This window comes from Aquila chrysaetos, chromosome 3 (genome assembly GCF_900496995.4).
Source record: "Aquila chrysaetos chrysaetos chromosome 3, bAquChr1.4, whole genome shotgun sequence".
Lineage (NCBI taxonomy): Eukaryota > Metazoa > Chordata > Aves > Accipitriformes > Accipitridae > Aquila > Aquila chrysaetos.
In genome coordinates, this window is record NC_044006.1 from 46,341,375 (window position 1) to 46,357,960 (window position 16,586).

The following is a 16,586-nucleotide window of genomic DNA, read 5'->3' on the forward strand; positions in this document are numbered from 1 at the left end:
ATCTCAAAACACACCCTGGTCATGTAATCACTGAATACAGGCATCTAAAAGATTTCTTACCAGAATAAAAGTATGATAAAATAAGAACAATACAGTGTTACTGTTTAGTGGAAAGGTGCATTAGTATGCCTTGAATCTATTGAAAATACTTATGATAACCTATTATACTGACCTGCATGATGCACTTCATTCTCTACCTTTTTTTCAGTCACCATCAAATCTTTAAATCTTGAATGTATGCTGTGCTCTAGGCAGTTATGCAAAAAACTGAATGCAAAACTGAGAACATGTTTGTAAACATTTTTGATTTGTGCTGTTTAAAATGGGTTATAAAAGACACCTGTTGTTTCTAAAAGCATCCAGAGGCTGGTTCAGTTTTCAGCAAATGGATGGATGAGCTTGCTTCTGAGAGATACCAGTCTGTCACTTCCACTGCAGTTGATGGAATTCTGCATTCTCAGGACGTTTTAGGATTGTTTTAAGGAAATGATAGATTAAAAGGATGGTTTTTGTTCTGATATTTTGCCTGCAAAAGAAAACTAACCAGTTAGCATTATTTGTTTCAATGTCTGTTATGCTATGAAAGAATATTTTAAGGGCTTGCCCACAGATGTTTTGATACTTCAACTAATTTATTTAATAAAATATACAAAAACGGGGGAAAGAAGTGTATGCATTTCCTGGACATGCCAGATTCACCAAAACTAGTGCTTGACTGTCTTTGAAGTGGAGTGGCTTGAAGGCTGTAAAGTGTACATTTAAAAAATTCAGCTTAACTATCCATTAACTACCCACTTCACATTCAGGAAGGGTGTATGATGCATTTTGTGTATGATTTTGAAAGCAAAGCTACTTGAGATCTGGGTCAAAATGATTAGAAATTGGAAGATGAGTACTCTGGGTAATGTTAGTGTAAGACCTACTTGCTTTAGACGCAGAGGATGTGTATTTTGTGGTAGGCTAGTTCAAAGTGAAAAAAAAAGGGTCTGTAAAACTATAGTGGCACTACCAAGTACTTATAATTTTAAATGAGGACAGATTTTCTTTTTTTAATTCTTTTTTTTAAATTCATGTCTGAACCTCTTGCCTGAGAGCCGGGCCAAATACCTGTACATTCCTGACATAAATAGCAAGTCAAAGCTTCTTGAATTAGAACAAATAAAATTCAAATACCTGAGACTCAGTATATACTCTCTTTACTTATATGGACATAATTCTTTGTTATTGATTCATAACCAGAAAAACAACATGGAAATTCCTTGCAAAGAATGAAATATTTGGTGTTGTAGCTGAATAGACATAGACTAGCTGGGTGATTGTGTTCTTCACTTACACTCCACACTCATCAGTGGCAAAAGCTCCTTTTGATACCGTGGTGCTTCATTGTATTATTTACCCTACTGTGCCCTAGTGTTTAAGTTTCTGAACTAAAAAATGTGGTCTTGTAGCCCTGTCTTAAGTACCTAAATTCCCTGTTTAGGTCATTGCAAGACTGCTAGGAGTGGAATTCAGAAGAGGCTTTGTGCTGAATAGCTTTGTGCTAAGTAGGGAGGACGCTTGCACTAAGCAGAAGGAAATACCACAGAACGAGCCATACATCTTAAACTGTGCCTTTCTTTGGCCTGTATATGAGAACAAAATTCACAGCTCAATTCTTCTGATTTTACATGTCAAATATGATGTTTACACCATGAATGAAGATACCTATGAGCCAATTTTGGAAGTAGAAGCACGTGCGGTGAGGTCTGTGTAAGCCAGTTTGGGTTTGGCAGCTGTGTCGGCATATGCCAGCTAGAGAATGTCGCCAGAAGTACTGCAGATGCAAGGTTTCCTGTGTTAGGATCTCAGCTCTCTTGTCCCATATGAAAACAGCACAGGGCATAGAGAGGCCAGTATTTTCCTTTGCTTGATCCCAGTTTCACCCAGTTTGAAAGTGGCCTTAGGAACTAATGTAGTTCTTGTGTCACTGAGGTGGTAAACTCAGCCCTGTGTTGGGTCACATCATCTGGTTGAGGGAGCCCGTGTGTGTGTACTGAGACAGAGGAAGGTCCTGCAAAAAGGTGAGCCAGTACTGAGCAAAACAACCAACCAGTTTCTGTATCTTGTCTCAGGATTTTAAGGTTTCAACTCAGTGCTGCATCTTAGCAAGTATGCTCTAGCTCATAGATTCATGGCTTTTGGACCCCAGCTGCTCATCACATGGAGGTTTTCTGTGCAGTAGAAGCTGCCTGGCTTTAGTAAGTACTAGAGCTCTGCATTCTGCTTTTAGAGCATAGAGCAGTCATGGACTGAGTTGTCCTTTTTCGAAATAAAAGCTGATTTTTTAAAATCAAATGACTGCTAGTTATCCTGTTACTGCATACATAGTAGAATTTCCCTTGCATGATCAGAAGTTAGCCATAAATCTTATGCTTTGTATTAAACTTCATGTTTTCAGTCCATGTCAGGTATAGTTTGAGTGGACTTGCTGCAGAAGGCATCTTATTGTGCCTGACTTGTGATTTCTCATTGAAAAGGAGGGAAGACAGGTGAGAAGCTCTCAGCCTGCCACACTGGACTCAGAGCTGGGGTAAGGTAAAGCAAAAGTGTAGTTGTTTGAAAAAATGCCATTTGTTAAATTTTAGGTGCCATGAAGCTTTCAATTACTTGAGAAGTTAATTGGGGTTTTTAAAAAATGATGTGTTTGGATTTATTAGAAATTAGATTTTCTTGAATCTTCTGGAAGAGCTAGGCCTCAGCAGAGCAGGAGATGTGGTTCAGTATTGTCACAAAGATACAGATACAGACATTCATGAATTTTTATTGTGCAATAAACCAGATGTCAAGAAAACAATGTGTTTCAGAGCTCTTTTAAGATATAATTTTGAGTATTTCAATTTTATTTAGAATTGCAGTTTGGTTTTTTGTTCCTCAGAGTGCGTGTTTCGCTTGTGAGATTTGGTTACGCAAGTCACATTGTATTCTCTTGGCCTGTTTTATGCTTAAAATGTAACATGACATGACTGTTAAAAACTGTAATAAAATATTGGATCAGCCTAAGAAATCCTCTTTTGCTAACTGGTTTTCTGGAATTGTAACTGTTTCAGAAAAAAAAATTCAAATAGACTTAACTAATTACAGAAAAGCTGTGGCTAGCATGCTGCTCTGTCTCTTTTCCCATGACCTTCTAATTTTATAATTTTGTGTGTGTGTGTGTGACCAATTAAAATATGACGGCAGAGCAAAATAACATAGTCCAAATGCCCAGCAGCTGGGATATAGAGGTAATAATCCATGTCCTGGAATGATAGGAAACAGAGAGGGGACAAGTTGCAGATAATTTAGTCTCTCTACTTGTGCTTATGCACAGCTTTTCCTCAAAGTACATCTGTTAAATTTACTCCTCATTTAATACATTGATGTATTACTAAAATCATAGTGGTGTTCAGTTTTGTCAGTTTGTCTTTTCTATTACAGAAGTAAAATTGATCCTGCCTAGGACAGAAAGATGGACTAGATGACCTGTTGAGATCCTTTACAGGCAGTTCTATAATTTCATAGTTCTCGCTGATCTTTCTGTACCATGTTTTGCCTTTGAATGATACTGTTTTTCTCCATGTAGTGTTTTATATAGATAGCTCTTCCCATGTATTAGAAAGAAAAAGTGCTTTTCAGATTTTGAGAAAGTGGTTCAGATATTTCTCTTGTCAAATGAATCTTTTGAATCTTTTCTCTCCCTTCTCCCTGCCCTGGTAGCTCGTGCATAACAGAACTCTTTGGACATTAGAAATTGTTTCACATCTCTGTCCTCATTTTGTAAAAGAATGAACTAAGAAGCTGTATTTTAGACCTCATAAAGTGCTCAACATGCTGACTGCATTCCTCTTTGTTTTATTGTTCAGCAGTGTGAAAGGGGGAGGGAAGACAACTAGTTCTTTCTCTTCTGAGAAGAAAAAACCTTTGGGCTCACTTTTTATGTCTCATTCCACCACTATATGCTTATCTGAGGTCAGAAATAGTGTAAGAATGGACAGGAGTCATATGTATGAGGGCAGGATTTGCCAACAGAAGATAAATGAAATCAACAATAACAGTGCTCTTATTTTATGTGATGAGACCTATTTTTTTTCTGCGTCAAAGCTCACTAGGCCTCAGAAGATCTTCTGTTACTGCAGTGAAAAGTGTCAGAATTCACCATTGGGAGTAGTTTTCTAGGTATACTGATTTAAGATGTTGGATAATTCCAGATGTTTTGGAACAGCTTCAATTATTCTTTTTTATTACTCTTAAAAATAGATAATAAACAGTATAGTCTAAGGATGCCTTTCTCAGTGGTTAGCATTGTTAGGGAGCATGCTTTTTGCCCTGTGACTCGATAAGCAATGTTCTGCCATTGCATCCTTTTCTTCATTATTGTATGGACAACTCTTGTCCCAATTGCCTTTAGCTTCATATAAAGTTCATGTGAGCATTTGATAACTGACTGATGAAGTGTGGGTAACCTTCTGGTATCAAAATGACTAAAACCAGCTAGAAGAGTTCTGTTTCAGAGATGCCATAGATCTTTAATACTATGTATTGATGAAAAGATCAGAGATACATGTTTAATTGGTTTAAAATCTTAAGCAAAACCAAACCTGAAATATAAGAATTTAAATATCTGTTCTGGGGCACAGTGCTGCCACATATTGAATACTTTCTGATGTACGTAGTGTGTTTGCAGTGATTTTGCTGGTAAGTGTGGTTGCTCAGTATTTCACAGGGTGAATTCAACATGGAGGAACAAGCTCAATTTTCTGAAACTTTTCTTGTTGCTTATTTCTGAGCAGTTTAGCCAAATTGAAATCTGTGAAAGCAGTAGGTGTTGTGAATTGTCAAGACCTCTCAGGTGTGTCTCCTGCTGTTTGATATCTGAAAAGGCCTAGAACTGTCCTCACAGAAACCACCTAATATGTGTGTAGAAGAAAGTCTGAAAAATGAACGTCTCAGATCTGTACATGTTTTGCAGTAGATGTTTATGAAGGACTTAAGATTTTTTTTTTTGTTATTGGCCCTCAGTTTGTACTTACACAGTCTTCCATTGCTATATTCATATTAAAAGTCTCATACAGACTAAGTAGTATGACTTATGCATTATGAGATACATAAAAGATAAATAAGTAGAAAATGTATTTTAAAACTCTTACTTTTTTTAACTGCGGCTATCTGATATACATTAATATTAATAACATTTAGGCCTCTCTTTGTGTTTTGTTCCACAGGCAGCAGGAGCAATTCGTCCTCTAGTTTCTACTGTTATTGCCTCTGCTGCAGATGGCTGTTTAGACCACTCATTGGAACGTGCTAGGTACAGAGCAAGTGAAATGCCTCAGGCTTTCTTGTTTGATATAATCTATGAAGCATACCGACAGGTAAGGCTTTGAGACTTTCTAAGACTTTTTTCCATTTACTTTAGGTAAAAAAAAAAAAAGTTATCTTTATTTCTCTTATTTCAAAAATAGAGATTCAGCATCTATTTCAGATCACATCAAACTGTATGCGTGTTACTTCTCTGTAGTCTTTTGATGAAAATGCTTTATTATTCTAATTTATTCAAGTTTTTCGATTATCAAACTGCCAAATACAAGAGGGGGTGAGGGATCTAAACTATTGGAAAGATAGATTTGCTTTGATTTTTATTGTGCATTAAACAGATTACTTAAATTAGTGGGTTAATGTGTTTAAAGTTAGGTAGGTATTAAGTATGTATTGTTGACTGAGGGTATCAAAGAGTTTTGTATGCACAGTGCAATAATGACATGTAATAAAATGATGGGATACAGGCTGTTCTAAAATATTGGGATAATATTAACTCAATACATCTAGGTAAATAAGTGTTTAGTTTGTTTTGTGTTGTGTGTGTATTGTATGTACTTTGATTAGTGGCTGAAAATAATATTTACTTGGTCTCTGTTGTATTTCTCCATTTTTTTCCCTAATATATTGCTTGATCAATAACATGATCTTTATTTAAGAAAATAAAAATTGTGTGTAGTGTATTAAACCCTGACTCTTTGCCTTTATACCTCTTGAAGACTGCTTTCGTTTGCCCCACCCTGCATTCACAGTTTACTGGAAATGCTCCAGGCTTTCGTCTCAGCATTCTACTTCCTTTTCATTCATCACCTTGTGGAAATTGCCTGTCCTCCAGGTATCTTCCAGACTGACTGGAAGCAGAGCATTTCTTCATTTGTCACTTGGAAGGAATTATTTTGCACTCCAGTAATGCTGACAGTCATGCTTCCCATCAGTCTCATTTCTAGAGTAAACAAGACCAAATTGCTGATATCCACCTTCAGAGAGTACATAGCTTAGAAGTCACCAACAGAACAAATGCATGGACAGGCAATGAAGAAGAAACAGTTGCTTAATTGTTCAGTAATTGTTTTACTTAGAAATGTTGGTGCAAATTCCAGGTCGTACCCTTTATGCTTGATACATGAAGCTGTTCTTAGATGCTGAAGATGAAGGGCTGTCCAAGATGAAGAGCTACTCAAGTGATTGGACTAGCTCCAACCTTTTTACTTCTGACAGGAAGCAGGGGGATGTTCTTGGTGTGCATGATAACGCACAGCTGATACTTCTAAGTGAGACTCTAGCTTGAATGTCGTGGGCATACTCGTGATAAAGGCAGCATATATGTGCATAGAACACATCTCAAGAGACAACAGCTACTGTTGGTTATGCAACTGTTTCTTTCTTGTTGATGTGTATCTCTTTTTGGCAAATTGCATGTTTATGTGTTGTTTCTCAAAAAAACCCAAACCAAAACCCAAAACAAACTCCTAGTTTTTCCTACTGTGTTTGCTCTTAGTTTGGAGATACAGTAGAGCTGGCAAATACATAAAAAACTTTTACCCTAAATGCCTTGCTCAAAAGGCAACTATATTTGCAGTCCCTATGCTCCTCTGAATAGTGTTCTCTTGTCACATATGCATTCCATCATTCTTCTTTTTTGTATCCCTGCTCTTTCAAGAGCAAGCCACCAAAGTTGTTAGCAAGCAACCAAGGCTATGGTTCCTTGTCCCCAGTTCCCTTCGCATTGGCTAAATTCTGATCATTTAAATGCTCTGTGCCTTGGAGCTCTGGGAAGGATAACACTTTGCTAAATCTCTCAACTCATATTGTTTGCTAATTATTTATGTTTCAATGGTGCCTAGCTGTCCAAGTCCAGGATTAAGATCCTATTGTTCTGGGAACTGTACAAACAAATAAAAAAAGATAGATAATCGTTGTCCTGAAAAACTTAGTCAAGCTACTGTAGGACAGATTTTTGTAGGAATGGATGCAGCTTATGCTTCCTAAATATTTACATACCCATCATTAGTTCCCACAACAACCTGGTGAAGTAGGTAAGTATCATTGTACAGATGAACAAAAAAAGATAAAATAATTTTGTTGCTCATGTTGCAAGTCATTCACAAAGCTGGGAATGGAATTCATTTTAGCTGACTAGGCATGGGATCATGATCCTACTCCTGTGTATTTTATACAGTTGTGACCTTTATGCAACAACAGTGTGGGGAAAAACAACAGTCAAACATGCATTCCTTAGAAAGAAACTGTCCATTTGAATTATTGCTTCAAATAACATAGGCTTTTCAGTTACATTGTGGATAATGTGGAACACTGCTTTTAAACGCCGTCTCTATTTAAATGCATCCTCTGATGTGAGTAGGTAGATTCAGAGCGTTTACTTCCACGTGTGTTCTTTTTCATGAATGTAAGATCTCTGAGTATCTTGACCACTAAGTTGCAACATTCAAGTAAAAGTCAGTTATCTGATCCTTACAGGTTTGCCATCTATATTCTTTTTTGCTCTTCTTGTCTCGTACCAATTTGGGCAGAGCAGACTAGTGCTCCTTCTCCTTTTATTGCTGTTTTGAATGTATTTAGCACTAGAAACGAATAAGCTATTAACACTATTAAAATATGTAAAAATACTTTTGTATGATCTTCATCAAATTAAAAGTAATTTCCTTAGAAACCTTTTTCTATTTCTTGCTTGACTAAAAAATAATAGTAATGATTTGGGGGAAAAAGCATGCATTGTACATAAAATTAATTGAAGTAGATACAACAAATGCCGAAGACTGTTTTTTTACAATATTGTCTTAAAATATATGTATACTACAGTGAATTTCCTTTACATTTGGTGCCAAAAATCCAGCACAGATTTTGAGGACGTTCAGCCAGGTTTTTTGCGTGCATTTCATTGCGATGCGTCTCATTTTTTTGTGCTGGATCTCAATTTAGTTTTCACTCTGACCTCTTCTCTGTTGCCTAGAACATATGTATTCCAAACAGATCTTCTTTGTTCAGATATATGTTGCTTTCTGATTTAACTGTGATGATGTCAAGATTTCTGACATCCTAACTGTTAACTTCTCAGCTTTATAGTACTGCTGTTGAAACCTTTTAAATTTTGTTGCTCAAAAATTGCATGCACTCCGTTGTCTTTGTAATGACTTTGAGAGCTCGTTAAAACAAAGATTCTTCATCACTTGCATATCTGATATTTAAGCCTCCTTTAAGAGGGCTTTTCAAAGGTTAAAAACCAGTACTTTTATTTTTTTAATGTGATTTTTCTGGCTTTGGTTTTTCCTTATTACAACCACTTTGTCAAAAAAAGAAAAAATGTTGAACTGGAAGTGACACCAAATTAGAGTCTGTTTGGTCAGTTATCCAGAAATGGGGTTAAGTATTCAATCCATTACCTCTGAAGTATGCTATGAAATAATTTCCATTGTGTTTCTAATTTTTGCTCCTGTTGTGTGAGAGAATTGGGTTCTGTGAGAAGGTACACATTATATTATTTTCAAAAGGGTTTCTTGTTACCACTAGTCACATCTCCTTTTGCTAGGTGTATTGACTTGAAATCTTCTGTTCTTTGGGATGGTCCTCCTCTCGCAATTCTATAATGTTTCTTGATCCTGATGGGGAAATTATTTCATCTTTCTACTCTGCTATTGTAAGGTAGCCAAGGACTTCTACCGGCAGTGTAGGTTTGGTTGGTTTGTTTGTTTTTAATCCCCAGAGGGGATTAAAATCTGAAATGGGAGGAGCAATCCAAAAAATGTTGGTGAGGTACTGGATACTGCTAGGTCTTCTGATGGTTAATTTTGAATAATTTTTTTTAACCATACTGAAATAATAGTATAGATTTATGAAAATATTTCCTTAAAAATAATCTCAGACTTTTTCAGTTAACATCAATTTTAACATCAACTAGTGATGGAAGCAGCTTTTTTTGGTATGTCTGTGTATATGCTTGAGAGGAAAAAACCCAGACATTCGGATGTCCCATATTTTTACTTTTTTACTGGGGGAATGCGAGCAGTTTGAGAACCATTGTTGTTTCTTGGTGAAAGAAGAATTTGGAGTACTTTGTGTCTGCCTTTTTGTGATGCAGCAGGTAAGTGGAGGTGCAACAGGGAAGGGAAATCTTTTCAGTATTCTTCTACCTCAAATGATAATTGCACCAGGATCAGAAGACCACTGTTCAGGAAATAGCTACTCCTTCCACCCCAGAATGGATCAGTGATACTGATTTAAAAATCTTTATAAAGTTTCTGTTACATTGTTATACATTTTACTTTTTACTGAGGATACCTTTTGGCCCCTGTATTGGACATCACATAAGCCAGACTAAAAACATTTAAGAGTAATATTGAAGTTAAGCAACTGTTCAGAGCCCACAACAGCCAGTGGAGCTAAAATGATGTCTTGATCTTAAAAGGCCTCACTATTCTGGCTTATGTGTCATTAGATAGAGCGCGTAACTATAATAAATGAATAGACATAATGGGATTTTGGCAGATACAGGCACGTATTGTTGTATGTAAGGCCGCTTAATCCTTTCTGTTGCAAATCTCTGTGTTCAGGTGGTTATATGAAGCATGGGAAAACAGCTGTTTACTTCTACTTCAGTGAAATATTCTGATGCCTTCACTTGGTAGTAGGACTTTGGAATTTGGTATTGGGATGGTTCTGAGGAGGGAAAAGGATGAATTATACAAGCCTCCTTATATATGCCTGTGAGTGTTATTGTGTCACTCATCATATATATGCCTCCTCACCTCATATTCTTATGAAGTACAGCACTGCTTTCACACCCTTCAATTTGTTAAATTTATAAAATTTATAAAAGTTATAGCTTTTATTTATATAATGCATGCTTGACACAAGGTGGACAAGTGACAGATGCAAACAACTGCAAGGGGAGAAAGAACTGTATTTATAATGCGTGTGGTATCTTGCAGGCAGAAGGCTTTACCTTAGCCAGGGATTTTCCTTAGGATGTTGGGTAAAAGGCTGTATAAATGTGTTAAGGGGATAAACATAATGTTGCATCAGTGCTCTTAGTTCTGGTATGTCTAAATTTGTGAGTTCTTGTTTCCTGCACAATGTAATGAACCATACCACTAATTTTCAGTAAATTTTAGTAGTGGACAAGTTAAACTTTTTAAAATAAAAAATGAAAATCTCTAATAACTAGTGAAACTTGTTGAAAAGTTGTAAAATTCCAAAACCCATGATTTACTTCAATTCTAACCTACCTGAGACAAAAACAACCAGTTGGATATTTTTTTTTTTTTTTTAGGTTAATAGGAATTAAATTCCTGATCTTTGGAAACGCATGTCTTTTTTTCTATTCTTATCAGCCCTAAGGGAAATCAGAAAAGTTTAAGTGTTAATTGAAAATCCACCCTTTCCAAAGATAGCAAATAAAGGATAAATTCCTTAGACCAGACTTGTTCATTTTTGCTTAAGGTAGTTTCAAGTTTCTGTTCAGCTCTTTAAATTAAATAATAGCAAATGTGAAGTATGATCCTGTAAGCCTGGGAGAAGGAGGGTGGAGGGAAGACTTCACTTACTAGAAGTCAAGTGTTCCCCTGGAGCAGTGTCTTTTAAGGAATTAGAGTATCAGGAAGTCAGGTAGACTACCTTTTTCTTTTAATCAGAGTAGGCTGAGACTGATTTCTATAATACCTGTTTCTGACATATTATGAAATGCACAGAGATCTCAGAGATCTTTTGTCTTTAACACAAAGCATCTTGTTGTGTTGTGTCATGTTAGTGTACAAAATAACACAACCACAGTATACAAAGGCTGAAATACCCTAACTTAACAAAGCATTGTGTATTTGAAATGTATCTGCCAAAGTGAAGAAGGTAGCAGGAACAATTAAAAAGCTTTGCCTTTCCTGATCTGGCAGAGAAAAAACTGAAAATGGAAGCAGAAGAGGAGTGGTAAAAGATCCCGACTAGCTTCTATGTCAGAGATGTAAACAAAAAGCCTAGGGAAGATGATATGATGGTTAGAGAATTGTCAGCATGAATGCTGGGGATAGAATAGAATTGCTCACCGATGCGACCAGTCTGGTGAAGCCGAGGACCTTGTAAGAGGGAAGAGCTACCTACACACAGCTGGAGAAGGGATGGGACATGTTAGAAGGTGATTCTGCAGGAATCCTTGACATGTGGATGGCATGGCAAAGTCTGATCACTATGTAAAGATAGAGTGATAGGTTTATAACAATCTTAATATAAAAAATAATTTTGATACACAATTTTTTTTCTAGTAATCTTTTATACGTTGTTTACATGTAGCCTCAAGATTTTCTGTACCTGGGAAAATTTACTACAAAAGCTACACCATTTTTTGGGGGTGTTTGTGTTGCATATGTAGTTAGTTTAATATTCTGTTGATAGTAGACCTTTTGTAGATTATGGGCATTTATATTTAGCTAATCAGAACAATGAAGTTGAAATAAAAAATTTAAAAAATAAAAAAATAGGAACAGGAAACAGGAATATTCATTGAAGGAGGATGAGCTTCAACATGTTTAGAGATGTTTCTCTGATGTGTCTATAACCTCCTTACAGATATCCACACGGAACAGACTGACTTTAGGGATTCTGCCTAATCTGTAGAAACTATGTAGAGATTAGTACTTTTTGGGACTACACTGAATTAATACATCTGTTCATAGCCAACATTACCTGCTTTTTGGATAGTAAGCAATCACATTTACTTATGGGATGTTACAGCATCTGCCTGCATAGGAGAGAGCTGCTATATATAAGCATAGTAATGACAAGATACAAAATAATAGTGTGTCAGGGAGAATAATGCAAATACTTTGATGCTGAATTCTGGGAGGCAGATGTTCTTTCGCTCCCCCAAAAAATCATTACAAGATGTCCCCAGATGGGGTTGAGATGGGGAGAAGAGATATTCTGCAAACTGTCCAACCTGGTCCTCAGTGGAAGAAAAGGAAATCCCAAAATTGTTCTTGTCTAACAAACCCCTGAGAATGTTCAGGGAAGATTTTGCCAGAGTAGGAAAGGAAGTTGGCTATTGTTAGGCCCATTGTAGAAATATTTGCTCAAAGTATTGTCTTTTCTGTATGTAAATAATAGGGAGTGTATTCCATGTGGATTTTGTAAACTTCTAAAGTGCTTTTTGAAAGGGCACAATATTACTGGGATTCTTCTTCAAACATGTGTGAAGCATTTTAGTATCCTCTGTAGCAGGGGAAGTGGAGTCAGCTGTAGCAGTTTAGTAATATTTTGGCATAGGTCAGGCAAGTCCTTCGAGGCAAAATGTCTAGACTGATTTGGGGATTTTCCTGTGGGTTCATTCTTTGTTAAAGAAATCAGTGTCTGTCAAATTAACATTGCCAGGAGCAACAGGCGATTAAATGAACAGTAGCGGACAAATTGTTGACTAAAACCTTGGCAACTGTGGGAGCAAGGGTCAGATTCAGAAAAAGGACCGAAGGGTCAAAATGTAAGTGAGGCAGAACTTGGGCATTTAAGTCTAATGTTGGAATCCTGAAAAAAACCACTGCTTGCCTTCTTCCTAAGACTAAGGATATCTGGCACCTTCAAGGCACCTCAACTTTTTTGGTTTTTAACATTCACCAAATACGAAACTTTCTGTGTTCTAAGGCATCTAAGTTGTTGGCAAGGCTGAACAGCTTAATGTTTACCTCCTGTAGACATTCACTTGGAGAAAGAAATTTTTGCCTGATGCTATTCAATCATGAATTGGTGATGTGAGTCAGAGCTGTTCGTTTTTGTAATGTAAAAACACTGAAAAAGAGATCACCATTGTTTTTAACATATGACAAAAAGTAGATAAGATATATAGATTTTATCCTAAGCTGTAATGGGTTGTTTCTTGGACTTCATCCTTTTAAAAAAGCGTCAGACATCTTTTATTAACTGTATTATGTTGTAAGGATAATCAGTTTACCTCACTGTTCTTCAAATGTATTTTGCAGTTTCTATATGCTCTGTGTGTGTGTATGGAGATCCACTTCCTTTTCCACCATCCCCAGCTTTGGTCACCCACTTTGCTTTTGTATTTTGTAGTTATATGTTCAGGTCTTCTAAATATATACCACAACCATTGTGTTTTTCCTAATTCTGCATTCCAGTTTATGTCTATAGGTTTTTCTTCCTTCTCATCAACTGTATTCTGAAATACTGAATCAAGAAATGATTTGTGAATTAGACAAGAGCTAGCTAAACTAATAGTAATCTACTACTTGTATGATTTGTATGAGGACAGTAGTACAAGCCAATGCTCTTCTTTGTATGGGGTCCTAAAGGCGGCATACTTCCATCTGTTTGTGAAATGTAATAGGTAATTACAGTTTTAGTGTAACTACCTACTTGGTTGGTCCAAGTCAACCTACTTGGCTGAATAGTAAAGTAACATGGATTATTTCGGTTTTTTGAAATTTCTGCTCCAGTTCCTTTGATAGTATAATAATATAGATTTTAATTAGCTGTATACTAGTATCAAGATGGGGAATATCTGTGAGTTTTTCAATGTGCAATCTAAGCATACGAAATAACCTAACAAAGGAAGACTTTCTGCTGATTTGTCCTTGGATCATCAGGATTTTAGATCTGATTGTTTGACAAGGAAATCTGTGTAGCTCCTAAATATTGAAAGAAAGCCTAGTATCTCATTTCTCCTTACATGAGAAGTTTTTACTTATTAACATCACCCCTTCATTGTTGTGGTCCATCTTGGCTCGGATTTTATCTCTGGTTTTAGTCCTCTTTAAAAAAATATATATTTCTTTGGAACTTAGTAGAACCTGAGTTCTGTTCCATTTCATTCCTGCTGAAAATTGGTAATTTTTTGGGCTTGATGCAAAATTGCAATGGAGCTAATTTTTTAATAATGCAGTTTTGCAAAGGATTTTGATCTGCCTTTCTCCATTCATCTTCAGGCTGATGCACACAGACTGTTGCTTAAATGCAGGGTCACCTAAATTAATATCCTAATTTGTACAGTCTTCAGGCTGTAGTTCTGAGATGTTTTCCAAAGAGATTTTACAGTTACTTCATCTGGCATCTTTTTACCCTAGCAGCTTTGTCCTGAGATTTAGAGGAATAAATATTTTTTCCCCTTTCCCTATCCTTAAAACATACCCAATTCTTTTTAAGATTCATATACTAAATGAATTTTGTCAGTAATGCTTTCATTTATTCAAAACCTGAAGCTAGATTGGTGGTCTATTGAGAAAACTGCTAGTTTAGATAGCTCTGTACTTGATTAGTTCTTTGGCACAATGGTGGAGCCAGGATATTGTATGAATCCCCACCTTGCCCTAATTAATTTCTGCCACAAGAATGTTTGGAGAAATTCTAATGCCTTGCATAAGAAAAAAATAAAAAGTTTTTTTGCTAATGGGATAATTACTTCCATTTTATGGCACTCCTCATCCTGTAGGATCTCAAAGCACTTTGCAAATTCACATATTAGCTCTTGAAACTGTTTGGTGCAGTGGTGCAAAGCTGCCACACCCTGGGTGAAATCTGGCATCTCTGTAGCAGTGAAAAGGCATTTTGTCTTCAGATATAATTTGGAGGGTGTATGCTAGGGAGACACACTGCAATTATTCAAGTTGGAAGTTAGACTGGATTATGGGAGTATTGTTATAAGTGTTACTGGATTTACTGTGATAAGTGTACTGTATCCACAAGAATCACCCATTTGGCACAGGCTCAAAAAATGCTGAATACTGGGTGAGAATTACTGTATCCAGCATATGGGAGACCACCCATCTAAATTGTCATCTGCTGCTTGTTTTGAGAGAGCAAAAAGAAAACAAGGTAGTGATGCTAGAGCTTTTAATCTCTTACCTGTTGACAGTTCAGTGTACTGAAAGGCAAGGAAAAGGACCATTTATGATCTTGCATAATTTCAAGAGGTGATTCTCTTAAGTAAATTGTTCCAAGAGTAAATAATCTTATCTGTTCAAAAAAATTTTAAAATAAAACATGCATTTTAACTTGGCCTGAATTTGGCTCACCTCTGCTTCTAAGCCTGATTAAATTCTCTGCTGGTTGCTTAATTTTAGAACTTGATATATTTAGAAATCTCTTTACTGGGAGAATGTGAACAATCACTTCTTTACATTTTCTTAGAATAACCTAAACAATCTGTAGTTTTCTGCATTGGGACAAGATTTTTTTTGTCTTTGTCTTGTCCATATAACTCTTTTCCAAGTATTTTTCCAATTTACAAGATAATTTATTAAAGTGTAAACAATAAGTCCTAACCCAGTGTTTTGACTGTTAAGTTGGCACATATAATATTAACATTTTCGTATTTCTTCTTGACATTGTAACTAAAATACGACTTTTTAAAAAGCTGAACTTGTATGTGAGGTCTGAAATTCCATGTTCAGCTGCACGCTCGAAATGACCCCTGTGTCCTTTTCTGATGTCGAAAAAAACAATACTCTCATGGTTACTCAGGACTTGTTTTGTGAAGTCAACCTGATTAATAACTAGCTCTTAGTTGCATCAGGTATTTCATCTTCATACCAGTGCCATTGTTCATTCTCACCTGGTTTGTATTCTCATTTTCATTATGCTAGTTTGTGTGGACTTCATTGGAGTAACATTAGGAATGTATCTACTGGTGTGGCACAAAGAGAGAAAGACTAAGGTTTGATTTTTGGTGATCTGTTATTGCTTCAGGATTTTATGTGTAAACTGGGACTTTACCAGCAGTGATATTCATCCCAGTTGCCAGTCATATGGACACAATGCATGCCGAGTCCTGGCTGCTAGGGCACCACACTGCAAATGATGTGCTTTAGCAGGTGCCCTTGCATATGACTTTCACCTGGATTCCACTAGAAGGGAAATGACTTTAAGCTCTCCAGCAGCAAAGTGCATTTTGTATGATTCTGAGTAGGGATGCGGGAAAGACTTGCACCAAAAAGAACCTGTCGTGCACACTAAATTGGTAATGTGGACACAACCCTTGACATTTCTTGGTTTTGCCTACTGGTACCCTTCTTTCCTCGGCAAAGCACCTCCAGTCATTCTTGATTAAGTTTTCATTCCTTAAAAGCAAAGCTGCCCTTTTTCCCCTCTCTCTACAGGTTGATCATGATTTGTCTAGGAGAACATAGCAGACCTCATTCTCTGGAAGGACTGAATTATGGGTTACTCTGCGTACGTAGGGGTTAGGGCTGTCCGTCTAATTTTCAGACAGAACTAGGGTTTTTCAAAATGTAGGTATTAGT

At 36.5% G+C, this 16,586-nt stretch overlaps 1 protein-coding gene across 12 annotated transcripts in view; it reads left to right on the forward strand.

The window, feature by feature from the left end:
- Window positions 1–16,586, forward strand: part of CRPPA (CDP-L-ribitol pyrophosphorylase A) — a 120,444-nt gene that overhangs the window by 19,077 nt on the left and 84,781 nt on the right. For all 12 annotated transcript variants that reach the window (XR_003922619.2, XR_003922620.2, XM_030008355.1 and 9 more), the window contains exon 3: window positions 5,241–5,390. Coding sequence is in view for 10 of the 12 variants with exons in the window: in XM_030008355.1 (XP_029864215.1) it covers window positions 5,241–5,390 (150 nt within the window). In the remaining 2 variants the exon portion in view is untranslated. The remainder of the gene's footprint in view (window positions 1–5,240; window positions 5,391–16,586) is intronic.